General features: G+C 50.8%; 1 protein-coding gene across 1 annotated transcript in view; it reads right to left on the bottom strand.

Annotated features, from left to right (window-relative positions):
- Positions 1-1365: 1365 nt before the first annotated feature.
- Positions 1366-26190, bottom strand: part of TEKT5 (tektin 5) — a 33987-nt gene continuing 9162 nt past the window's right edge. Inside the window, exons 5-7 of the mRNA XM_033102087.1 lie at positions 22284-22506; positions 4300-4454; positions 1366-1579 (exon numbers count right to left, since the gene is read on the bottom strand). Coding sequence (XP_032957978.1) covers positions 1366-1579; positions 4300-4454; positions 22284-22506 — 592 coding nt within the window. The remainder of the gene's footprint in view (positions 1580-4299; positions 4455-22283; positions 22507-26190) is intronic.

Genomic DNA, 26190 nt, shown 5'->3' on the forward strand with positions numbered 1-26190 from the left:
TTTGGGAAATACAGACCTTACGAAAAAGTCAAAACTATTTGCCATCCATGATGTGGCCTCGGGACCCTCCTAGAGCCTCACACGCCTCTCCAAGAGCTTCTGCATCCATACGAGTTCCCTGCCTTCGTCCCTGCTACTCCTCTCACGGGAAATCCCACCCACTTCTGCCTCAACTTCCTCACTGTTCAAGACACAGCTCCAACGGCACTTCTTTTTTCTCTTGTTTAATTGAGGTGAATTTCACAAAACATAAAATTAAGCACTTAAGGTGAATGACTCTATGGCATTTCGCACAATGTTTTGCAACCGCCTCTATTTAGTCCCAAAACAGTTCAGGCCTCCAAAATATAACCTTGTACCCACTAAGCAGTTACTTCCTGTTCCTCTTTCCCTGGCAACCATCAATCTGCTATTTCTAAGGATTTGCCTGTTCGGGACATTTCATACAAACGGAATCGTGTCGAGCTTCTTTCATGAGCATGATGTCTTCAGGTTCATCTGTGTTGTAGCGGGTATCAGTGCTTTGTTCCCTTTTGATGGCTGAGTACTAGTCCATTGCACGGCTAGACTACATCTTGTTTTCCCACTCCCCCATCGATGGGCATTTAGGTGGTTTCCACCCTTTGCTTATTGCGGTTAGTGCTGCTATGAAGCTTCGTGTGCAAGTTTTTGTTTGAGTGACTGTTTTCAATGCTCTCAGTTACACATCCGGGGGTACAAATGCTGGGTTGTACAGTAATTCTACGTTTCACATTTTGAAGCAACGTTACTGCTTCGTACAGCTTTATTTTAACCCCTACCTGCCCCAACCACAGAACTGATTTTGCCACCTCCTTCTCCCATAGCAATTTCTAAAACACCCCTTCTAGCAAAGCTGGGTTTTAACCCCAGGACTTCTGACTCCAACCCCTATTATTTTGCACTGCCCCACACAGCTGACAGTCACCTCCAACTTGGACTGACCTCACTGTATAGACGCTGTTGCTCGGGCTGGGAGCTTGTTCAAGACCACACGGCTCCTAAGTGACAGGCGGGCTCTGGTCTCTCAGCTCTGGTGTCTAGACGGTGCTCCTAAAGGGACAGACGGGTTTTTAAAAACGCGGCCTCTTCCACTCCTGGGGATGCTGACAACCTCGCAATGCTCTGTCCCCAAGGGGTCACCGTCTGCCACGAGGCCGGTTCTGCAGCGAGGAACGAGCACCAGGATCTTTGGTTTAGGCACATTTATTTGACTCTCAGTGTATATATGTATGTTTCCATGATAGGAGGAAAGGAAGAAAAACGACTCTTTAGTTTTTCTGCCTTTTCAAATTTTATGCTGCGTAACGGGCACGGAGCAGGGCACCGAGGGCTGGCGGCGGCGGCTCAGGTGTAGCCCACCAGGCGAGGGGTGCTGGGGAATGTCTTGCGCATGCGCACACACTGCCTGTCGATGCACAGGGAGCTCGCCTTGATGGCCAGCTCCTGCTCCAGCTGGCACTTGGTCATCAGCAGCAGCCGCAACGTGTTCTGCGTCTCCCGCAGCCTCAGCTTGAGGGTCTGCAGAGTGTCATCGATGGTGAACACCTCGTTCAGGAGCCTGAGGCCAGAGCAGAGGGGAAGCACAGTTCAGCCCGCTGTTCAACACACACACACCTACTGCGCGCCAGGCACTGTGCCAGGCGCTGGGAGACTGCGGCGAGCCCCACAGGCAAGGCTCAGTCGTCGAGCAAAGACAAGCAGACGAGTGAGCGCACAACAGAGCTACGGAGGGTGAGGAGCATGGAGGGAGAAGCAGACAGGATGTTCTGGAAAGCAATCCGGCTGCTCCTGTAAATTCACGGGGACGTACCGTACGGCCCAGCCTTTCCACTCCTGGGCACCTACCTGCCTGTGAGAGTTCAAACCAGACACTCAAACAAATACCTGTGCGAAAACTTGTGGAGCACTCACCACATGAGTCAATAGGTGGAAACAACGCAAACATCCATGGAGAGCTGAATGGATAAACAAAAGGTGGTCTATCCAGACAACGGGAGATTATTCAGCCATAAAAAGGAATGAAGCACGATACATGTGAAAACATGGATGGACCTTGAAGAAACCAGTCATAAGGGGTTATATGTCAGATGATTCCATTTCTATGAAACGTCAGAACAGGCAAATCCGTAGAGACAGAAAGTAAATCAGTGGTGACCAAGGGCTGGAGGGAAGGTGACTACTGATAGGCACGGGCTCTCCTTTTGGGAGAAATCAACGGAAATGTTCCCGAGGCAGACAGTGGTGGTGGTTGTACAACACTGTGAATATTCTAAACATCACTAATGGTACATTTTATGTTATGTGTATTTTATTTAAAAAAACAACACCATACCAGGTAACGGCCATCTTATCCATCTCATGTGGATAAGACGGCCAGGTGCAGTGTCCACTGCTCAGGCCCCCTCACTGGCTCAGGCACCTGTCCCCAGCTGCTCTAAGTGTTGGCAACTGACGGCTCATAGGTTCACACTTCTCCAAAGACGATGGCTCACCGACACAGGGTCACAAAAGGCCACCCCCTGCCTCAAGGTGGGACCAGCTCCTTGGTGCCATTCATGCTCCAGAGTCCCCTGTGGGACCAGTGTGAAGCTGGGCCCCCTATGCTGACTCCCACTCCCTTGCTCCTGAAGCTCTGCTTCTGTGGAACCTTCTAAAGGCACCAGGGAGGCCCTTCTGAGCAGGGCACTTGGGAGCCGAAGAGAGGCGAGAGGAGCCGGCCACGTGAGACCGCGAGGGACGTGTTGAGTGGCAGTGCTCTGTGCCATGCCAATGCGCTGTCACTGCCCTGCCCAACACGGCCACCACCAGCCACCTGGGGCCCAGAAGACTCATGATGTCCAACCGAGGAACTGAATTTTTAATTGTATTTCATTTCAAATCTTTTCAATGTAAATGGAAGAGCCACAGGCAGCTGGTGGGGACAGTGGACGTTCTGGAGAGAAGAGGACACGCAAAGTCGAGGGGCTCGGATTTTGTTCCCAGTGCACTGGGAAGCCACCGGGGGAGGGGGTTGACATGGGGGAATGATATGCTGATGCGAATTTTGGGGTGCACTCCAGGCTGCTATGTAAAGATCTGATTAGGAGGGGGCAAGAGTGGAGGCAGGACAAACGGGGAGCTTGTCCAAGAGCAGAAGGTCCTCCAGGACCACATCTGGTCACTCCCCTAACCCCGTTAAGTCCCGTGGTGTAGACAAAGGGCTTATCAGAGCCCTCTGCCCAGGGGGGCTGGAGCCCAACCTGAGCAACTGAAAAACAGAGACAGGTAGAGGAAGGACCAGGGACACCTCCCCCAACCACTCACCCAGGACCCTGGCCGCACTGCACCCACTTCCAGGGTGAGACCTTCCGGGCCCGCAGCAGGCTGAGGAGCAGGAAGCCAGGCTTTCGAGTCGCTGTCCCTGCCCGCCCCCAGCTTGTTTCCCAAGTGACTATCTCAGGCAGCAACTGGGGCTATGCAAACACCATCACATGAACCGCCCAGCATTTTCAATCAGAATATCTTTCCTCCCTCTCTTTACTTCATCTCTCTTATCCACATCTAGGTTCAAGAGGACAAGCCACTGAGTTGTGGGGGAATTTGTTACGCAGCAGAAGAGAACGAATATGGTGCCGTACCATGGAGGGAACAGAACAGCCAAGTGGCCTGCCAAGTTACACATCACGTCATGGAAAAATAATCCCCCATGTCTGACGTTTCTTCTTTGCCTGGCCGCCATCCCATCCAAGCTCTTACCCCAGGCTCACAAACCCTGTTTTGGGCGCTGCCTGAGCTTTTCGCCCCTCTCCTGTGACGAGGCCCTTTATCAAGAGAAGCAGCCCTTCCTTAGCTAAAAGGGACAGGTGGGCTCTGGCTATTCTAATGGCTCACAAGTGAGAACTTTACAAAGGCTGCGATGGAGAATGAGTGAGGTGTGGGCTGGGTGCCTCTTTCATGGGAGCCTACAGACAGAGAGAGGCTGAAGCAACCATGGGCCAAAGGGCACGTCTCTGGCCTGAGAGGGTCTCTCACCTTAGCTTTCAAGGGGGCTCCCAGAATGCAACAGCGCTACAGAACCATCCCTGGTGCAGGCAGCTGAGAAGGCTGCAGTGCAGAGGGGAGGGCCTTCTCTGTGATGGGAGGCTATCAATGGGACCCCCAGAACTCCAGACCCTCGCCCAGTGCCCTGTTGAGTTGTGGGACTAGACTTCCTGATTGGTGGAGAGGTCATTTTTCAGACCTAAGTTTCCTGGGAGCTCGCAAAACCCACCCCTTCCCCTTTGGGTCTGCGCCACTCACTTGAATTGTGGGGGGTCCCTGCACAGCTCCACGTTGGGGCGCCAGGTCCGGCACTCCAGCCTTGTCTGCGCCACCTTCAGAGGGCACTCCTTGGCCATGACGGACCTTTCGAGCAGCATGATGGTGTTCTCCGCCTGGAAGATCTCCTGCAGCGTCTGCGGGGAAACGTGCCGGAGTCATGGAGGTGTGGGCTCAACCAGCTCAGCCTTGGGGCAGCTGCTTAAACGGCTCCTTTGCCAACGTTAAACACCGGGGGGGCAGGGGCCTCACTCTTCCTAAGACAACCTTGGGAAAGCGGCTTTGGCTTCTCCTGTCAACCAGGATGCTGTGAACTCTGGAAAGGGCAGGTGCCGAGGTTGCTTTTGTTGTCATTCCCCAATATCCACTGGAGTTAGCCCACTAGTGTTCAGTGGGAGGGAGGCCAGGAAGGGAGGGAGACAGGCCTGTAGGATCAACACAGATAATCCAAGCAACAGCTAATGTCTAAACACACTTTTACCTGAATTAATCTGGGTTCTTCTACATCCTTTTACAATCTAGAGTTTACCTTCCTAATAACTAGTTCAGTAAATAAACTAGAAAGAAAAAAAAAGGAAGGAGAAATGAAAAAGGAAAGGGAGAAGGGGAGGAAGAGAAACTCAAAGTTTTCTATTTCTCTATAGAAATATTTCCCTCCCTATAATGCCACCATTGTGCCCTACGCCACTGATCAAAGTACAGAGGGCAGGAGGGGGCAGGAGGGAGCCCGCTGGGGACTGGGAACGTTCTCCATCTTGATCCAGGTGGAGGTTTCACATGCGTAAACGTAGGGAAGAAAATCATCATCAAAATTCATCAAGCTTTGTTTACACTTTATTGTGAGATTGATATATGTCAACAGAAAATAAAGCTGAAATCAGAACAAGGTCAATCACAAGAAAAGATCGGCAAAATGCTGATACACACGTTGGGTATACACGGGTCTTTAACGTAAGTCTCTACTTCTGCGTGTTTGAAGTTTTCCGTAATAAAAGAGTCAGAGGACGAATAAAGAACGCGCAGGCCAGCGCAGTCCATTCCCAGAGGACCCTGCCCTCACACTTAACCAACTTTAAGCACACACAGAATCGAGAGTACTGAACGTCACCTCACTACAGCTAAAACACCCCTTCTCCTCCCACCATCACCAGCGGCCCTAGATCTGTGAGCAGCGCCAGTTTTCATGCCCCTCTGATACGAGAAGGGTCGTTGTGGGTGGGTGGTGCCAGCATGCCCCCCAGACTTGGCAGGACCCACTGGCCAGGTTACATGTGCTCTGGTCCTGACAAGCCTCGAAGTGGCACCGCCATGGTGCCCCCAACACCCTTCCTTCAGCTGTTTGCTTGTCTGTCTCCCTCGCTAGCACGTACACCCCGAGAAGCCAGGGGCTTTGTTTCGTCCACCCTGTATCCCCACTGCCAGGAGCAGTGCTTAGTGCAGACTGAGGGCTGCCAGGTAAAATACAGGACGTCTGTTATGTGTGAGTTTTCAGATCGACAACAAAGCATTTTCAATACGTCTCAACTACTGCGTGATCTGAAATTCAAAGTTAACTGGACAGCCTGAATTTTCTTTGCTAAATCTGGCAACTCTACTCAGAGCAGGAGCTCAATAAACGTTTATTGAATAAATGAATGAGTGAATGAATGATCACAATAGGATGTGGAAGTCTGGATTTTTAGCTAGCTCCCCAATGGTCCTCACACACAGTAAGGTTTGAGAACAGGGTACCCTAATAAGTATATGGTCCTGTCCATCTCAGATTTTGAGAGCAGGGAAAACTACTGGCACATGAACACACCAGTGCTCCTGAGTGGGGTGGGGCTGCAAATACAGAGGGTGCCAAAAACATGGATACACGTTTTTAAGAAAGGAAAAACTGTATTTAACTGTATTAAAATTGTAATACTCAACATGTACCAATAACAGAAGATGAGTACAAGTCATGTGTGTACATTTTTTCCCACCCCCGGTATAAGACCCAGTCCCTGCCTTCAAGGGCTTTACAATCATGTTTTCCCCTTTTTCATGAGCTATGAAATATTCACAAATTATAACAGGTACTGCCATCACTATTTTAGCTGGGTTGGGTTCATATTCTATAGGTACCAAGAAATTGCTTAAAAGACATTTTTTTCCCCAAAGAATTAAAGGTCCTGGCTTCCCTGTTAGTGTAAGAAAAAAGCCTACAAAGAGAGCATTTTGCTACTTCAAGAGGACAAAAGGATGCCCGTTGCCCACTGGGGTTGAGAGGAGGGCAGCAGAACTAAGGGAGGGCAGGGGCTGCTCTGCCCCTTTCCAAGTCCACCAAGGAGGAAGGCCGACCCCTCACCTGGTCCTCAGCCAGCCACAGAACCAGAGTGATGCTGGCAACACGATGGTTGAACATTACCCCCAAAATGTTCTGTGCCCAGCATGTGAGCTGACATATAAACACTCTATGGGGGACACCTCTTAGGAACCCTGGAGGTTTTCCTCAGACACCTGCCCTTTGGGCGGTGGGGGTGGGAGGTGCTGCAGATATGCAAAGCTCAGGAAGCAGGTTTGGAAAATAACTGATACAGAAGAAAATCAAGCCTTCTATAGATGAAAAACGCTTCTTGGCACCACACTGCCCATGTGGAAAAGAGCCCCCCGCTGTACCATCTAGACGTCCTTACTGGGGGCGGGAGGCTCATTGCTGGAGTGGGGGAGGGGGCGTCACTGAGCGTTTAGCTGCATCCTTCAGCCCTGCCCCAGCCCAGACCATGGAAGCCAGCTGCCAGTACGGGCTGCTGCTCGGGGAACCTTCAGACGCCCCAGCCAGGGCCCTGAGCCTGTGCTTCTCTTGGTTTCTTTTGTTTGCTCTCTGCACCCTCTGGCTCCCAACTCAAGGCTTGGCCAGCCTCACCGGAGGCCTGCAGTTTTACAAAACGCCTGTCTCTTGAATCTAGGGGAAAAAACTGACAATCATTCATGTGCTCAATCATTTCTTCATTCACTGACTCATTAATTCATGGATTCACTGATTTCGCTCATTGACTCAACAAATGCTCACTGAGCACCTATTAAGTGCCAAGCTCTGCTCGGGGCAGTGGACACGGCAGGGAACAGAACAGACGGAAAACCCTGTCCTCCTAGGGTTTACATTCTAGTAAATTATTCAATCATTTACACCTTTGTAGAAACAAACATTTATGAATCACTGACAAGCCCTTACTACGATTCCAACAGTGCTTTCTTCAGCATCACAGAAGTTCAAGTTCCTTCCACCCACTCGGTTAAAAACACATACTAGATGTCCGGAGTGTGCTGGACAAGGGTGCGGGATGGGGCCACATTAAGAGGCATCCAATACATGTTCATTTCAGTTCTCCAGGAACTCCCGCACAAGCAGGGCCACAGCAACACAATGAATGGAAGCTTCTGGAAAACTGAAATGTATCAGTTATTTTCCAAACCTCCTGACCACTTCCAGGATGGAAGCCCAGTGTGCTGCCAGCCCATGTAGGGCACCGCCTCTCTCACACCTGCTTATCTCCCTTAATTGACAGAGAGCAGCTGTGGAATCAAGAGGCTTCGCACTGAACAAGCTCCGGCTACATTTTAACAAGTTTGTTCTGCTTTCCTTATATGTATCTTTCTAGCTACCCTCTACTTAGGGCAAGTGCTACTGGTTTTCCACTTATAGAAGAGATATAAATACATTTTAAATGAATTATCATTTTTCAGTGACTCCATTTAATCAGAAATATAAAGTAAATAACAGCCGAGGTGGCACATGGCTACGGCAAAATTGGAAGGTGGCCCAGAAGTGACTGAATTTCGGAAACCCCGTATAACGTTATGTGTCTCCTCCGTACTTAAGATACAGCAGGTGAGAGAAACAAGGGGCAACTGGTGGGTGGGGCCAGGTGGGTGGCAGAGCGAGGATGCTGAGGGACAGAGCCCATCTCGAAGGCCCTGCCTCCCATCTTCTCACGTCGGCATCTGGTGGTACGTGTGTGTGTGTATGTGGGGAGGAGGTGAAGGCTGGAACCAACTGTTGCTTATTTCTTCACCCACCACCCCACCCCCCACTGGCACTTCTTGAGCGGGCCTGCCTGTGGATTTTCCAGAACAGTAGGGGGTTTCCAGAATTGGCTGTTCTAGAACCAATCAATGACTCACACCCAAGGCAAATCTGCTCAGGCAGGTGTATAATCTGCCAGAAACGTTTCCTGTAACCTCTCGTCCAGCCTGTCACTCACAGCCAGGGTCCTCTTCATTAGAAGGAAGAAGAAAGCCACACACACACACACACACACACACACACACACACGCACACTGTCATGGGGGCAGCCCCTCCTGCCCACCGCAGTCCTACCAGCCTATGCACCTCCAGGAGCCTGTGCTGTGACTCAGCTTCCAGAGGCTTGAGGAATGCGACTGACAAGGGCTAGGAGGCAGAGACCACGAGGTGACCTTGGGCAAGGGCTGGAGACACAGCAGCCTTGACCTTCATGCTCACATGGAAGCGAAGGATTTGCTCAGTGCCAACACAGGCTCCAGGTACCATCCTGGCCCAGCGAGCTCTGAGCTCCAGGTCAGCCAGGTCCCTGGACCTCAAATTCCACTATGTTCCCCAGGGAGAAGAGCCCCAAGTCGAAGAGACTGCCTGCCACTCACATATGCCAGCACACCCACTTCTGGGTATATCCTGTAGGATATCTTCACCCAGGGCCACCACTGGGGACCATAATTTTTAACTGACCAATGAGTAGGTGCTCAATGAACACTTGCTCCCTGGATGGCGGAATACACACCACGGGGGTTTGGTTAAGACGAGAGTACAGACGCTGGCATTAGACTGCCTGGCTCTCTCCAAATCCCAGACCCAGCACATCCAAGCTGGGTGACCACAGGCAAGAGTCCTATGCTCTCTAAGCCTTTCCGGCAAGACAGTGAATTTAAACCTGATTCATAACCATTCCCGCTGCAGAGTGGAGATGAGGCAATAGCCGCCTAGGACAAGATCTTGGAAACCTCAGTGGGAGTAGAAACGCCTTCGCTGCTGGCATACAGCTGGTGAACCACACACTCCTTTGCAGTCACACACAGAGCAATGATGCCTCGCTCCGCTTTTCATAAAGCACGCGTGTGCGCATTTGTGCACGTGTGTGCGTTTCTCCCACACACACCCTGGAAACTACAAGAAAGTCACATGCCCACTTCCCCACCTTCGCTTCGGCCAGGTAGTGATCCTTCCATCCTCCCTCTCTCCTCCCCTCCACCCACCTCCGTGTCCCCCCAGTCCCTGAGTTCCGAACAGGCTGCCCTGAGCCTCAGAAGCCCCCCCTCCTCAGTCCCCAGAGAGGTTAACCTTTCTGTTCCCACAAAGCCAAATGGGGGGAGAGAGGCTCCTCCCGGCAGGGCTCAGCCTGGCTCACCCGAGTGGCTGGGCGGGGCGCTGGGGGATTGGCCCAGGGGGTCACCCCATGGGAGGAGTCTCCACAGCCTTGGCCGAGCTGGAACTCAGCACGGAAGGAGCTGGTGGGAGTGGAGCGCCCCCCCCCCTGCGCTCCCCATGCCTTAGCTCTGTGCTCTGTGCGCTGCAGGCTGCCTGCCAGTCAAGGCTGCAAGACGGAGGAGGAGTCCCAAGCCTCCCACATGCCAGCAGGGGGATGGCGTGGCGGGGTGGGGGACAGATCACTTCAGTTCACTGTGTGATCACGCAGATCAGGTTTATATTCCAGCTCCTATTCTTCCCCATGGTGTGACCTTGAACGGGGTTACCTAACCTCTCTGTGCCTCACCAGTCATGTACTCAGCGTCTGCTGAGCCAGGCGTTGTGTGGGGCACAAGTTCTCTTGTCTGGAAAACTGGCCTAATAATAACAATTCACCCACAGGGTTGCTGTGAGGATTAAATGAGATAATGTGTGTAAAGAGCTTCCTCCAGGGCCTGGCATGTGCCATGGGACTCTTCTGCATCCTACGCCAACCTCTATCCCGGAGTGTTCAGTCTCTTAGGAGATTTTTCCCTTGGGATCACTGGTCTTTTCTTTTTTTAATGTAAGACAACAGGAAACTCAGATTCATTTCATGGAATTTGTCTTTGCAGGCAACTTAAACTCCCGCAGACCTCAAGTCCAGGGCTTGGACTTCACCTCCATCAACCCACTTATTTGGGTGTAAGGGGTCAAGGCAGGGGTGGCCTGTGCAGTGGAGGAGGGACTTTTCTTTATGGCGCTCCCCCCACTCTTCCTTCCCACACACACACACCAAAGTGCTTTTTGTTAACCAATCCCCCTCCTGGCAGATTCCAGCCACAGGGGCCTCCACGCAGGGTGCCTTGGAGGTAGGAGCCCTGGGCAGGAAGTCAGGAGACCCGGGTTCCTAGCCAAGCCCTAACCCAAACCAGCTGTGCAACTCACAGCCCCACTCAGAGCCCTAGGCTGTGCGGGGCCCCAGTTTCCTTGTCCAGAAAATGGGGGCTCAAGGCCGTGCTTCCTCTCTGGCTGGGCTGCTCTAAGTGCACCTGGACAGGTAACCTGCTCTACATCTGCCCCAAGGCACCATCAATCTCCCACACATGTCCAGAGCCATGGCCTCTGAGATCAGCCTGAGACCCGTCAGCTGCAGGCATGGGTGTGTGTGTGTGTGTGTGTGTGTGTGTGTGTGTGTGAACCTTCAGATGGCTGGAGTCCCAATACACAGCCTCTGGGCCACCTTGAAGATATGCTACACAGTGGACACATTTTTCTGTACTGGGCTGGGTGGTAGGTATTTTAGGCTTTACGAGCCACACGGTCTCACAACTGCTCAACTTAACCACTGTAATGCAATGGCCACAGATAATACATAAATGTATGGGGCGGGCGTGTCTGTGGTCCAATAAAACTTTATTTACAAAAACAGGCAGGAGCAGGGCACATTTGGCCCTGGGCCCAGTAGTTTGAGACCCCTGCTGTAGCCCATTGCAGAGGAAGTCCTGATCCCATTAAGCATACAAGGCTGCACCTTGCTACTCAAAGTGTGGCCTGTGGACCAGTGTCGCTGGACTGAGTGCTTGTTAGAAATGCAGAAGCTCCAGCCCCACTCCAGACCTACCAACAAAATCTGTGTTTTAATATTTAACATGGGGGGCTGGCCCGGTGGCTCAGGCGGTTAGAGCTCCATGCTCCTAACTCCAAAGGCTGCCGGTTCGATTCCCACATGGGCCAGTGGGCTCTCAACCACAAGGTTGCCAGTTCAATTCCTCGTTTCCCACAAGGGATGGTGGGCAGCGCCCCCTGCAACTAAGATTGAACACGGCACCTTGAGCTGAGCTGCCGCTGAGCTCCCAGATGGCTCAGTTGGCTGGAGCGCGTCCTCTCAACCACAACGTTGCCGGTTCGACTCCCACAAGGGATGGTGGCTGCGCCCCCTGCAACTAGCAACGGCAACTGGACCTGGAGCTGAGCTGCGCCCTCCACAACTAAGACTGAAAGGACAACAACTTGAAGCTAAACAACACCCTCCACAACTAAGATTGAAAGGACAACAACTTGACTTGGAAAAAAGTCCTGCAAGTACACACTGTTCCCCAATAAAGTCCTGTTCCCCTTCCCCAATAAAATCTTTAAAAAAAAAAAAAGAGAGAGAGATTTAACATGGGGATCATATGCACATTAAAGTTTTAAGGCAGAGAAAGACATGGTCGGATTTGTAGTTTGAGGCAGAGCTCTCTGGCTGCTCTTTGGATGATGAGCAGATGGGACAGAGGCAGGCGGCTTCACAGAGGGCAGGGGAGGGGAGAGACGCAGAAGGAACAAGGTCACAGGTGTTAACAACAGGCAAAATTGGGAGCACCAGTAACCGATGGCGTGTGCTACGTGAGGGCAAATTGCACAGATTTCAATCCTCCCAGCCCCTAAATCTGGAGGAACCTCCTAGAAGAAAGGCTTAGGACCCGCCAGCCTGCGTTCAAATGCCAGGACCACACTGCAGAGCATGTGACCTTGGCCAATCGCCAGACCTCTCAGAGCCTCAGTTTCCCCATCCATGTAGTGGGTAGCATCTACCCCGGAGGGTTAACTGTGAGCACTGATTTAGGTGCCCGTGTTCAGCACTGTGGCCGGCACACAGAGATCTGGGTTTCTCAACCTCAGCACTTTCTATCTACCCATCCCCCTATCCACGTATCCATCTATCCTCCTACCGTGTTCTCCCCAAAATAAGACCTAGCCGCACCACCACTCTAATGCGTCTTTTGGAGCAAAAATTAATATAAGACCCGGTCTTATTTTAACATGTGTTAAAATAAGACCGGGTCTTATATAATATATAATATAATAATACCTGGTCTTATATGAAGACCGGGTATAATATAATATACCAGGTTTTATATTAATTTTTGCTCCAAAAGATGCATTAGAGCTGATGGTCCAGCTAGGTCTTATTTTCAGGGACACACGGTCTTTACTACCTTCTTTCCTCCCTTCCTCCCTCCCTTACTTTCTTCTGAAAATCAAACCTCAATGCCAGGAGACCAGGACTTCTCAGCCTCGGCACTAATGACATTTTGAGCCAGATAACTCTCTGTGGTGGGGGGCCGTCCTGTGCACTGGAGAATGTGTAGCTGCATCTCTGGCCTCTGACCACCAGATGCTAGTAGCACCCCAGCAATGTCTCTAGACATTGTCAAATGTCCCTTGGGGTGCAAACTTGCCGCGTTTGAGAATCACTGAGCTGGACGTTACCTATTCTTATTGTCATTATTAGGCTGTGCCGGTGGGACGAACTCTGGAGCAAGACACCTGAATTCAAATCCTGGATCTGCCATTTACTAGCTGGGGTGGGGGGAGGGCCCACTTCTGGCACATCACTTGTTCTCAGTTTCTTCATCTGTAAAATGGGCTAATAATGATCCCTTCTACATGGGAAGGGAAGGTGAGTTAACCTAAGGAAAGCACTTGGAACTCTGGCTGCACATAAGGCTAATATGTCTTTTGTGATTATGGGGAAGTTTTAATTCTTTTTCCTATGTGCAAACTAGACTGTGACTATTCGTCCTTAGCCCTTGTTGGGGACCCGCTGAAGGCAAACCCCAGGCCCTGGTGTGGGGAATGGGTGAGGTCCGCACTGGAAATTATCTCTTGCCAAGTCTGGAGTGTAAAAGACAATTCCAGGACTGCCTCGGATAAAACCAAGCTTGGCTCAGCGGAAAAGTGCACCAATACTCCTGGCTGGAATAGAAATCCACCCCAAAAGCCTTTGAAAGGGGGGATGTGCTTGGCAGGATAATTTGCCATGTAAAACTATCTGCCTACGTCTTGTCTTGTGACAGCAGAGAAGGCCTCTAAGGCCAGGAAATGATTTTTGATGTGGAGGGAAAAAATGGATTTAGCAGTTCCAGCCGGCTTTCGGCTTCTGGATGCTTTGTGCAACCTTGCAAATTTATTGTTTTCCAAATTGCACGAAGCCAAGAGGTTTCCAAGGAGATGCCTGGCTCAGTGCAGCTTCGCCAGCTCAGGAAGGGCAGCTTAGAATCCTTTTTCTGGTCAAATGGTGGAAGGTTTTCAAGTGCAGCCATGCCCAGGAGCAAGGAGAACAAGGAAAGGGGTGAGTGCTCCAGAGGGACCTCGCCAGAAATTCAGGACGTGAATGCTCCAGAGCAGGGTGTCCCAAACGTGGCACTTGTTGGGCCACAACTTCTGCGGGGCCGTCCTGTGCCTTGTCGTGTTTAGCGGCATGCACTCTGTCAGGGGCACACTGCTCGCCCCCCGCCCCATTCCCCCACTGAGCTCTGACAACCAAAATGTCTCAGACACTGGCAAATGCCACCAGGGAATAAACTCATCCCGGGTGTGAACTACTGCTCTGGAGGACAGATGTTGCCTAAGCCCTTATCCCAGCTGTTTCTGTCCAGAGGTGGTCAGCTGCCTTCCGACAATGCCAGGCCAATACAAATCTCAGCTGCTGAGAGGCCATCTGGGGTCAAGGGTCCTGAAAGTCCTGACGGGGGATGGAAACAGGTGGGGGCTCCGTGCTAGAGAGGACACGTGCATGAATCTATGAAAATTCACAGCAATCCACATCAGGCCGTCGAGGGTCTCTTTTTAACCCATCACAATTTTTAACTGTGCAGTGACTTATTTGTTTAAACCAGTCTCCCTCACTAGAACATAAGCCCCCTGAGTGCAAGGATCCATTCTTGTGTATCCCAGCACCTGACTCAGAGTCTAGTACACAGGATGCACGAAGTAAATATCTGCTTCAAGGAGGGAGGGAATTAACAAGCATCTGTTACATGCCTGCACTTGGGAGACACACCTGCACGACTGGTTAAAACTCAGATGGCTGCGCCCCAGAGTTTCTGGTTCAGACGGTCTGGGATGGAGCCCAAGACTCTGCGTTTCTAACAAGTTCCCAGGTGATGCTGCTGCTGGTCCAAGGACCAAAGCTGGAGGACCACTGGGCTGAACTCTGAACTTTTGGCTGTCACTCTTGGCTGGGAGAGTTTAAAAGGCTGGATGCCAGGCCACATCCCAACCAATTAAACCAGAATCCCTACACATGGCACCCGGGCATCTGGGTGATTCCAGTGTGCGACCCAGCTTGAGACCTGCTCAGCTTCACCTTCTTATTCAATCCTCACAGCTGGTGGGTCTATTCCTTTCTTCTAGATTAAGAAACTGAGATTCAGAGGAGTTAGTGGCTTTCCTAAGATCCCTTAGCTATACCAAAATTCAACCCTGGTCTTTGGATTCCAGATTCCATGTTCTTTCAGTTACTGTGCTTGTCCTGCCCCTTCAAGCAGGTCATAAATCAGACATGGCCTTTTGCCATCTTTGTAGCTAATATTCAATGTGAAGCCCAATATTAAGGTGACTGGGGCTGCTGCTCTTATTGTGACAACAAATATTTGCCAATCATTATTACTGCCATTTGAAAGAGGGGGAAACTGAGGCACAGCAACCTGACCTTGGTCACACAACCAGAAAGTGCTAGAGCCAGAACTGAACCCAGCCCTCTGCACTGCACTGTGGGCCTCACATGTGGGGGATAAAGAATGTTGAATTAGAAAGGGTAGCTAGAACAGGATGAGGCAAGGAAATGCAGAAGCCAGGGGTACGGGCAAGGCTGGGCAGCAGGTCCCAAGCAGGCAAGTAGCCAAGGACCCAAGTGACAAGTGGAAGATGTTAGGAGACTGCTGGGACATGGCCGTGCCCAGGCTGACCTCTGCCTCAGCCAGGCTGCATCTTATATTCTTCTCATCTTCCCAGTAACCAATCCCACCGCTTGCCCTGCCCAGAGCTTCCAGTCAAAGCATATGATTGGCTAATACCAATTGTAGAGCACAGTGGGAAGAGAGGAGTACTAGCTTCCTTGAGAACCGGTGGCATTCACAAAGTGAGCTCAGTACAGCCTCATTTGTACTGCCCGTCCTACCCCCACCCCCGCACCATGCTGACCCTTGTTCATTCTCCCGCCCCCTCCTGTCTGGTCCCTCCAACTTCCTGCATTTGTTGGCTACCTTCCCAGCTCTGGACTTTTTGGCTCCGTTTCCCTGATTCCAGCAGCTCCTCTCTGATTTGGCACAGTGAGTGCCGCTGTGGACAGATACTGATGACACACTCCCCCCACCACCTGAGAGGGTGTCATGGACCCTCTCATGCTGGGTGTCCCCAGGCACAACGATGAGACCTGAGCCCATGTGACACTGGAGGGCCTTTGATCCCTCTTGGCACTCAGGTGAGCACCAGGCTAAGAGACCCACCACATGCCACCCTGAGGCTTTTCCTGAGAGTGAGCTTGCCAAACCCACACGCCATCTGTACACTTATTGAATGTGTTTGTTTGTTTGTTTTCAAATCAACTCCCTTTTCAGCCTCTGACAAATGTATCTGAAATAGAATGTCTATATGGAAGTGGAAAGAAAGGTAGTATCCCTTGCCATTACTAGCGGGTACCATTACAATAGAGAAAATGGAAAAAAGAAGTGAATTCTAACTAGGTTCTATTCTCTTTCAAAGGTTCAGAGCCTGCCTGAGGCTTGATGCCTTGTTGTTAGAAAGGGAGACTGCAAATGAAACAGAGGTTACAGACACATTGGATCACAGCGTCTTGCTCCTGGACATTCTCAGAAGGACAGTTGGAGAGAACTTGAAAAGAACCCTCTCACCAGGATGCCATGTGTTTCAGGCCTGGCCCCTGCCCCTCCTCACTAGACGGTCCACGGGGGCACGGGGAAGGGAGGGCGGCTCCACTTCCCCTGGGCTGAGCCAGTTTTAGAAACAAGCCAGAGCCAGTCAGTAGCTTGGCTGCGGCACTGGTGCTGGACGGAATCCGGCTGCTTGCAAAGCACAAAAGCATTTCCCATTCCACAATGGGTTCCAGACCTCCTTGGACAAACAGAGGGGCTGGCGGCAGGCGCTGGGGCCTTCTGATCGCTGGCCGGCTGTGGGCCCTAACCCTTCAGATACTGTGCCTCCTTGCCCTGGCAGTGCCTCCTGGGGAAAGGGTGGTTCCGCTGGTGTGAATGACCACTTGGGAGTCTAAACCCCAAAGAAACTTAAGCGTAAGCGCAAAGCCTTTCAAGGTTAAAACTCACGACCCCTCTGGGTTCTGTTAAACTCTCTCCAGCATAATAGCCTGGCCGCTATTATACATCTGCTTTCCTGCATTTCATCTGATGCACAAAGCAGACTGTGCCAATGGACAAGCCTGCTGGAACCAGGTGAGTGATGCAAATAAGTGCAGTGAGCCATGGAGGAGGGAATGGAGGCGAATTGGAGAGCCTGGGTCCACGGACGCAATGGCCACGCACCTCCTGCCCGCTGTTCCCCTGTAGAAAAGTGGGCTCAGAGTTGCTAGAGCTACTGATTTTTCAAGAGATTCTGGAAATCTGAAGTTCATGTACCCGAATGTTCACAGCAGCCTAAAACTGGAAACAACTCTAACATCAGCAGGTGAATGGATAAAAACAAATGGTATATGGACACCACAGCTACTAGGGTCAAGCCATATAATATCTATACCACACATACTGCTGAGCAATAAGGAGGAATAAACTAGGAATCTCAGCTATGCTGAAAGATGCTAGATGAAAAAAGAGTGCATAGGGTATGTCTCCCTTTATAGCAAATTCTAGAAAATGCGAACTAGTCTACAGTGACAGGAAGCGGATCAGCGTTTGTGTCAGGAATGAAACAGGGAGGGACAGGAGGAAGAGATGACAAAGGGGCACAAGGAAACCTCTCATATGTTCACTACCCTGATTGAGGTGGTGGCCCTGTGGTATATACAGTATGTCAAAACTTCTCAAATTGCACCCCTGAAATACGTGCAGCTCATGAGGTCTCAAGTAGAAATAAAGCTGTCAAAAGAAAACTGTGAGGGGCCAAATAATAGGTGGGTTAAGCTCACCTCATGGACTATTAGTGTTGATCCTCTGATTGGAAACACACAATCAATATTCACTTGAATTTCAGTGAGCACCGTGCATTTTGTGAGGACCATGCCTGCAAGGGTGACGGGTGCTGAGAAAAACCTGTTAACAGCAGGGCTGTAGATGAGCCCGGCCACCGTGAAAGCGGTGACCCTCAGAGACCGGCAGGCATGACCCAGACAGAGTCGGCTGCCTGCCCTCTCCAGCTAAACTCTCAGGGTTTTCTGAAGATCTGAAGTACTTGAACTTCTTCTCTGAAAATCTAGTTGGGCTACTCAAGGGTCGAATGCCCTCTTAACTAGCTGCCAGCTAATCGGTTGGCAATGTCAAAAGCAAACAGAGACCACGGCAACAACCCAGGCAAGAGGCTGGAGTGGGGGTGAGCAGAAGGAGGAGTGAGAAGTAATGACGTTCTGTGAGTAGCAATAACCAGATTTGCGGATGGACTGGATGTGGGGCGGGACAGAAAGAGAGGCACCCAAGTGGACTCCAAGGTTTGGGACTGAGCAAGTGAAAGTCAGAACCCCTGGAAGCCCCTGGAAGCATCCGGAAGTCAAGGCCACCAACTGCGTTGGGAGGGCTCCAGGTGGAGCAGGCAGTAGGGCAGGCGTTGGCTCCTCCTGTTTGCTGCCTCTGACTATAAGAAAGACTCCATAGAGCACGTGTGGGGTGAGCCGTTGAGGGGAAGCAAAGAAATCCACCTTTCCTGCAGCTTTGATTACCTGATGGAGGCTGTGCTTCTGGCTTATCCTGAGCCCCCAGTTCCCAAGGCGCCGACTACATTAACGAGCAATATGGGATAATGAGATGTGACTCAAGGACCCGCAGGGCTGAGGGGGCACAGAAGCCCCAGAGGGCGTTTGCAGCGGCACGATCTGTATGACAGGGTAAAGCTGGCCTGTACCCTCGCAGGAGGAATGGCTGGGCTGGGCTGAGAAGCTTAGAAGCAAAATGCAATTAGAGAAAATCTGATTAGAATTGGATGACCCAGGCTTGCCTTTTGGAAGGATTTGGTTCTCCCAGTACTCTGGGTCTGGAAGAGAGGAAGGAAGAAGGAAGAGGACAGAGAGGGCGGGACAGGAGGGAAGGAGACAGCCGCTTACTCAGATGTTTTTCAAAGCCAAAGGACTCTACAACCTGCACTCTGGCTACTTTCTACCAGCCAGTCCAAAGTACAGGTTCTTAGGCCCAACCCCTGCCCTGCTCCGCCAGAATCTGCATTTTGCCGCAGTCCCCAGGTGACACTGGTGATGCCTGCACACACGTGCCCTGACACACAGGCTGCACCATCATCCTTAACACTTCTGCCACATTCCCTCACACCACTTGGAATGTGATTAACCATCTTTTCTTCAAATCAATTCATTAAACAAAACGCTTAAATGCATTTACTTAAAAACAAAACTTTACATCACTATTATCAATGGAAAAATCAGCATCATTTGCCATAAGTGGAAAGAACCATAAAAATGCGTGAAACGAGATGAAAGTGAAACCACGTTATTTCGACTCTAGCTGGGTACTGCTGCCTGCCCCAAGTTCTCAGCCTGAGGTCCACGTTGTCCGTTTACAAGGGAGACCGGCGGGTATAAAAGAAGTGAGGGGGCCATTCTAGCTTTCCTCGAGATTATCCCGAGTGTTGAAAACGACTGAAGAAGGGAAGTTTCCTCATTGTGTGATTCAGTGATATTAACACTACGTCCATGCAACCCGCCTCCTGTCGTTTCCCCGGCCAGGGTGGAGTTCCCACAACTCACAGCGAGCATCTCTCCCCACATAGCGTCCTCCCCCTAAAAGGAGCATTCAAGGGTAACTGGGTGCAGATGGGGACTTATGATTATCTGGAGAGCCCCCCCCAGGGCCCCGGCTCTCAGGAGGGACCCCCTGTGTGGTCATCAACTGCCTCAGCTCAGAGAAGTGACCAGCCTCCTTCTAGCAGTGGTCAGTAGGACCAGGAGTACCCCAAAGTGCAAGGACGAGGACCCAGGACAAGTTAAAAGGTTTGGGGTGTGGCTCTGGGGATGGACCCCCAGGATCATGGTGGATATGCAGCCCCAAACCACTGGGAGAGTCAAAGTCTTCATGAAATGCCATGTAGACCTGGCCTTTCAAAGTGGATTCCTATGACCACTTGGGCAATAATTTAATTGCTTCGTAGCACAGGTGAGGATGGGGACCTAGCATTTTCCAGAAACGCTTCTTGCCGTGGGGAATCAGGCCAAGCTCAAAAATTAACAGTTAACATTTTAAAGGGAGCATTTCAAATCCTCCAGCTGAAGCAAACTGTTGAAAGGTGAAATGTCTGTTATATGTTTACCTTCATTATTATCAACTCCTTCTTTTATTACCTTAGAAAAACACCGTGTGACACAGTCCCTAAGCGGAAGATCAGTCCTTGCTGAGCAGTGTTGTCAGTGTCGTGTTGGGCTTTGGTGGATTTCAGACGGGCGCCGGCTTATTTGCAAAGCAGCTGGTGATTATATAATGACTATTAATAAAAACTCTCGTGGTTCCAAAAACTCTCCGATCAGCAGAGATGAGGCTGTTAGTAATAATTCAAAACTTCCCCAGAGAAATTTGGAAAGGGAAAGGTTTTGCTCCCTACCCCTGCCCAAAAGATTCATTTTCTTTCCAGTGACAGTACTTGTTACCTTTTCATTGAGCGTTTACCATGTGCCAAGTACTGTCCTAAGAGCTCCAGAGAACAACTCATTAACCCTCACAATAACATTCTCAAGCTGGAACTCTTATTCCCTGTCTCAGATGAGCCACCAAGACCCACCAAAGGACCCTTCCCGAGTCACCTCCAGGCCTCAGACTCAATGCCATGAAACGTGACAATGAACTACGTGTGCTCCACCAAATGAAATACCTCATTAAAAGAAAACACGTGTACAACAGCCAAAAGGTGGAAGCAAGCAAGTGTCCATCAATGGATGAATGAATATACAAAACATGGTCTATACATTCAATGGACTATTACTCAGCCCTATAAAAAGGAAATTCCGACATAGGATACAACATGGATGAAACTTGAAGACACTGTACTAAGTGAAAACAGCCAGTCACAAAGGGACAAATACTGCATGATTCCACTTAAATGAAGTACCCAGAGTAGTCAGACTCATAGAGACAGAATGCAGAACGGTGGTTGCCAGGGGCTGGGGAAGGACGACTGGGGAGGCCGTTTAAGGGGCATGGAGTTTAATGGCAGGAACAACAGTCCTGGGGACGGATGGTGGTGATGGCTACACCTTCTCGCCAAGGTACTTAACACTCCAGAACCACACACTCACTGATGGTATGGACTGACTGACGTGTTTCCCCAAATGCACATGTTTAATGAAATCTAATCCCCGTTGTGACAGTATTAGGGGGTGCGAGTGTCTGAGAGGCGACTGTCATCAGGAGGCTGAGGAATGAGACCAGCGCCCTTTTAAAAGAGACCCCAGAGAGCTCCCTCACGCCTTCCACTAAGTGAGGACACAGCGAGAAGATGACAAGATGACATCTATGAACCAAGACACGGGATTTCACCAGACACCCAACCTGCCAGCGCCTTGGTCCCGAACTCCCCAGCCTTCAGATCGGTGAGAAACAAATTTCTCGTGTTTTTAGCCGCCCAGTCTGTGGTACTTTTGTTACAGTGGTCCAGTGGACTAAGACAATGGCGAAACATTTTTGCTATGTGTGTTTTACCACAATAGAAACGTAATTTTTCCCTACCAAAAAGAGATAAAAAGAAAGATGCTTGAAATGAAAAGCATTCACTCATTCATACATCGTTCTTTAAAAAACACCAGTTCAACAGTCATCACTGTAGATTCCTTTCGTTCGCTGCACAGAGCGGTAAGGAGTGCCTACTGCGTGCCAGGCGGCATCCTACACAATGGGGGGACAAGGTGGGATCCGGAGTGGTGCTCTGGCACCCCGCAGGTCTCTAAATTTATGGTGAGCAGGGAGGACAAATTCCATGCAGAGGGACCCCCCGGGGTGGGAAACAGCATGACGCACAGGAATAAGGAAGTGGTGAAAAGGGCAGATTGGAATAAGGGAGCAACAGGAGACAGCGCCAGAATCAGACAGTTGTGTTTACTCCTCAAATTCAAAAGCACCCCACCCCTCAACAGCGGGTCCTGATGCTGTTAAAGCCTTCGAGGGTCAAAAGGTCCCTTTTCAAAGATGCTGATGTGAGCAGAGAGGAGCTGCTCAGACTCAGTTTCTGGGGCTCCCACATCCACACCCACCTTCGCGGGTCATGCTCAGCCACATGGCCCTCGGATGGAGTGAAGGGCCCTGGGAGCCATCAACAGCCTTTTGGGTGCTGTGGTGACAGCCACACTCCAAGCTCCATTTTCCAGTGAGCAAGGAATTTACCCCTAGATGCTCGAATCTTCCCATGAAGGTCACAGCCCTGCCCCCTTTTGGACTGGACAAGTTCACAGACCAAGGGATGGGGGCGGGTGGGAACCATTTCAGCAGCAGGGCTGGGTGGGCGGCTTGGCCAGAAGCTGCTGAGACCATGGGAGGACAGGGAGGGTGGCAATGGTGCCGGGTGCACCCCGCTTACTGACCTTAGCCAGCTGCGTCTGCAGCTTATTCTTCATGTCCATCACCTCGGCGACGCGGGCGGTAAAGGCCAGGTTGGTGTCGGTGAACTGCTTCCACATCTGGTCTGACAAGGTCTCAAAGAGGCTCGTGGCCTCCTCCCGCAGCCGGATGGAGTTAGCCCGCGTGTTCTGAGAGTGCCTGATGTTGTCGTTACTGAACTTGGCCCAGGTCTCGGGCACGGAGACCCTGCAAGAGGCACGAAGGTGAATTTCACACAGGCGAGGAGCAGGGGTTTGCTGCAGGCCTTAGAGATCTCTCGGCATGCTTGACATTGGGGTGGGGGTCATTCTGGAAGGGGGGCTGCCCTGTGCACTGCACGATGTTTAGCAGCTTCGCTGGCCTCTACTCACTAGACACCAATGCCTCCCTTTCAGTTGTGACAACCAAAAATGTCTCTAGGCTTGCCACATGTCCCTTGGGGGAGGAGGCACAGTGGCCCCCAGCTGAGCACCGCTAGGCTAATCCAACCCCTCATCTTACCGGGGAGGCCACTGCAGCCTACAGAGAGCAGCTGACCCTTGCTGAGTTGCTGAGCAGCTTTCCCAAAGGACCCTTGCTGAGTTGTAAGAGGAGAAATTCCCCCGAAAAGCTCTTTTCCGTAACACTTCCTCCGCCATCATCACCAAAAACACAGAGAGGGGGCATGACGCTGGCTGCGGGGTCCCTTCAGTTCAGGGGTGAACTGTGACCATGTGCCCCACACTGACTTATCTGCTCGGTGAATGTTCTCTGAACACCCACCACAGGCCAAGCCTCGTCTAGGCGCCTGGGAGGGAGCCCTCAAGAAGAGCGCTAACAGTCCTGTCCTTGTGGCAGGGACAGAGGCAATAAGCACAGATAATTAACATGGTTACATGCTAGCAAGGAATTTAGGAGCAGGATGATGAGGACAGACCAGTGCAGTGAGGCCACTCTGTGTCAAAGTCGCGGAAGGAAATACATGGAATTTATACTCAGAGAGTGTTGAGGTGCTCATGGATTAGCAATTGCATGGAGTTGTCACCACCCCAGCTGTGAAGGGCAAGAGCAGAGGGACAGGTAGGAGAGAAGCAGCCCTGGAGGATCACAGGGAGGGAGAGAAGAGAAAGGGAGGAGAGGACGATAAAGCCCCAACATTTTTCTCTTCCTTCCCTCCCTGTCTCCTGATGATGTCCCTCCTACTGGTTGAACCCAACTGGAAACAGATTATCAAAGAACCAGAAAGGTGTTCTGCAAAGGGCAGCCTGCTCTACAGCAGGCAGCCAGGGACTGAATCTAGGGGACGAATGGAGACACAGGCTACACCAGAAAGGGCAGGCAGGGAAAGCTTCTAGGAGGTGTGGAAGCCCCTGCAAAAAGCAACCAACAAGCCTGAGTTTTCTCCTCTGGGAAGCCTTTGATAAGGAGGAACATGCATTTCTTTGAGCTGCCTTCAGTTCCCAGGTAAATGACACTAGATCACTTTTCAAGGTCTTTTCTAGCCAGGAAGTCTCCAGTTCTTAAATAAAGCTGATTTTTATTCTAAGGAAGTAGGAAAAAAGAGACTGAATTATCTGAAATACAAGTCTCTTTTCAGATGTTTTAAAACGCACTTATATTGCATGCTGAATAGAAATGTTTGAAAAACATATATAATACATAGTTGTTTTGTCTGGCTTTTGCAAAAGTTAAAATTAACCAAGAAACAGGGGTCTCAGGCTTCTGGACATGGGAGAGGGCACTGTGTCTGATCCACAGCTTCCATCCAGCAAAGACCTGTGTCTCTTAGAGAGATGAAATGTCTTTTCCAAGGTCACACAGCTACTCAGCATCAGATAAGAGAAGGCGCCCAGGACAGCAGATAGAGACCAGCAGATAGAGACCAGCAGATAGAGACCAGCAGATAGAGACCAGCAGATAGAGACCAGGAGATAGAGACCAGCAGATAGAGACCAGCAGATAGAGACCAGCAGATAGAGACCAGCAGATAGAGATCAGCAGATAGAGACCAGCAGATAGAGACCAGGAGATAGAGACCAGCAGATAGAGATCAGCAGATAGAGACCAGCAGATAGAGACCAGGAGATAGAGACCAGCAGATAGAGACCAGCAGATAGAGACCAGCAGATAGAGACCCCAATGCTGAATGTCAATGTCATGAACAGCAACCTCTCAGCCCTCTGTCTCCTCTGGAGGAGACAGCTGAACTCCACAGAGAAAATAACGGGCTTGATCACATGGTCTCTGGGATGAATTTGTCAGAGGCAGCCTGTCCCCTCGCAGGTGGCATGCCTCAGTAGGGGGGAACTCCTCAGTAGGGAGTCCATGTCCTCTAAAGGCTTTGTTGGGGACACGGGAAGATGGACACGGGAAGTTGCCGTGACGAAACACACACAGGCCCAATGTCCAATGTGGGCTCAGATCATGGCTCTGCTACTCGCTGTATGAATTTGGACCAGTCACTTCACCTTTCTGAGCCTCAGTCTCCTCATTGTAAAATGGGGACAATAATGGTGCCTATCCCCAGGGGTTGTTGAGTGACTAAATGTCAAACCTTTATAAATGGTACCTTACAATAGCAAGCGATCAATAAATGTTCATTATTCGTGAGACACTGTGTGTAAAGCTCTCAGTGCCTGGGACATAGCAAACATCAGGTAAAAGGCCTCCACTATCACCATCACCACCACCACCACCACCACCACCACCATCATCATCGGATAATCGATGGCAGTGAGAACTGCAGTGAACAGAGACACTGCAATTCAGAGCCTCAAACGTCCTTTAAGCTGCCCAGACATAGCCCTGCTTTAAGAAAACCCCAAATGAAAGCCCTGAGCTAGGACATCTCACAAGCAGCAGTGGAGGCTCTTTAAATGTCAGGCCCCTCCTGAACATGGAAGTGGGAGTTGCTGCCAGCCAGCCTGGCCACCCAGATTTCAGGGAGGCATCTGGGTGGGAAGGAAACCCTGTGGACTCCCTGTCCAGGTGGGCAGCTGTGGCTGAGGGCACTGAGCTCCCTGAAGTTCTGCTCACCTTGCCAGCGCCATGGGGGAGTCAACCTTGTCAGGAAAGAAAGCTCCCTAGGAGCTGTCACTGCTGAAAACCCCAAAGGATCCTCTCAATACTTCCATATACACTAAAGTGACCCTGGGCGTGGACCAGGAAACTGCCAAGAAACTCCTTTCCTTCCTTCCTTCTCTCTGCCCTCCCGCCCCCCCACCCTTCGTTCCTTCTTTTCCTCTCTCCCCCGCCCCTCATTCGTTCTTTCATTCAACAAATATTTATTTCACACCTACTATGTGCCGAGCACAATTCTATGTGCTAGAGATTTTTTAAAAAGGGACCCAGACAGACACTACACCCTCTGCCTGTACCCTAGAGCGTCCCTGTGTGTCTGTCTGTCTCCCTCTCCTTCAAACTACCAACTGGGAAAGCATGCTAGTTCTTCACGAAGTTCTGTGATACTGTGACATGCCCACGACAGTGCCAGGCATACAGAAGACACCGATCACATAGCTGTGGTGACCAGAAAATGAAGTTATACAGCAAGAACTCAATAAATGTTAGCTGTTGTCATTCCCCTACACGAGGCTCAGCACTTCACATGGCCACTTTTTATACTCACAGCAACTCTGGGAGGTGGGCACTATTATTATTTCAGTGGTATAGATGAAAAAATGGTGGCCCAGAGGGGTTAAGCAATTTTTCCCAAGAGTTAGTACAGAGGCGGGATTTGAAGCCAGGCAGCCTGGCTCCAGAATCCACTCTTAAACCACTACCAGCACTACCCGAGTGGACATCAATAGGCTCTCCCAGCTGAGCCTGAATTCCTCCTCCCTAGGCTACAACCATCGTGTTGTGCAATCTGTTGGGTGGAATTGCCACTCGAGGTGCCCCAGCACGTCCTGG

The sequence above is a fragment of the Rhinolophus ferrumequinum genome (assembly GCF_004115265.2).
Source record: "Rhinolophus ferrumequinum isolate MPI-CBG mRhiFer1 chromosome 15 unlocalized genomic scaffold, mRhiFer1_v1.p scaffold_54_arrow_ctg1_1, whole genome shotgun sequence".
Lineage (NCBI taxonomy): Eukaryota > Metazoa > Chordata > Mammalia > Chiroptera > Rhinolophidae > Rhinolophus > Rhinolophus ferrumequinum.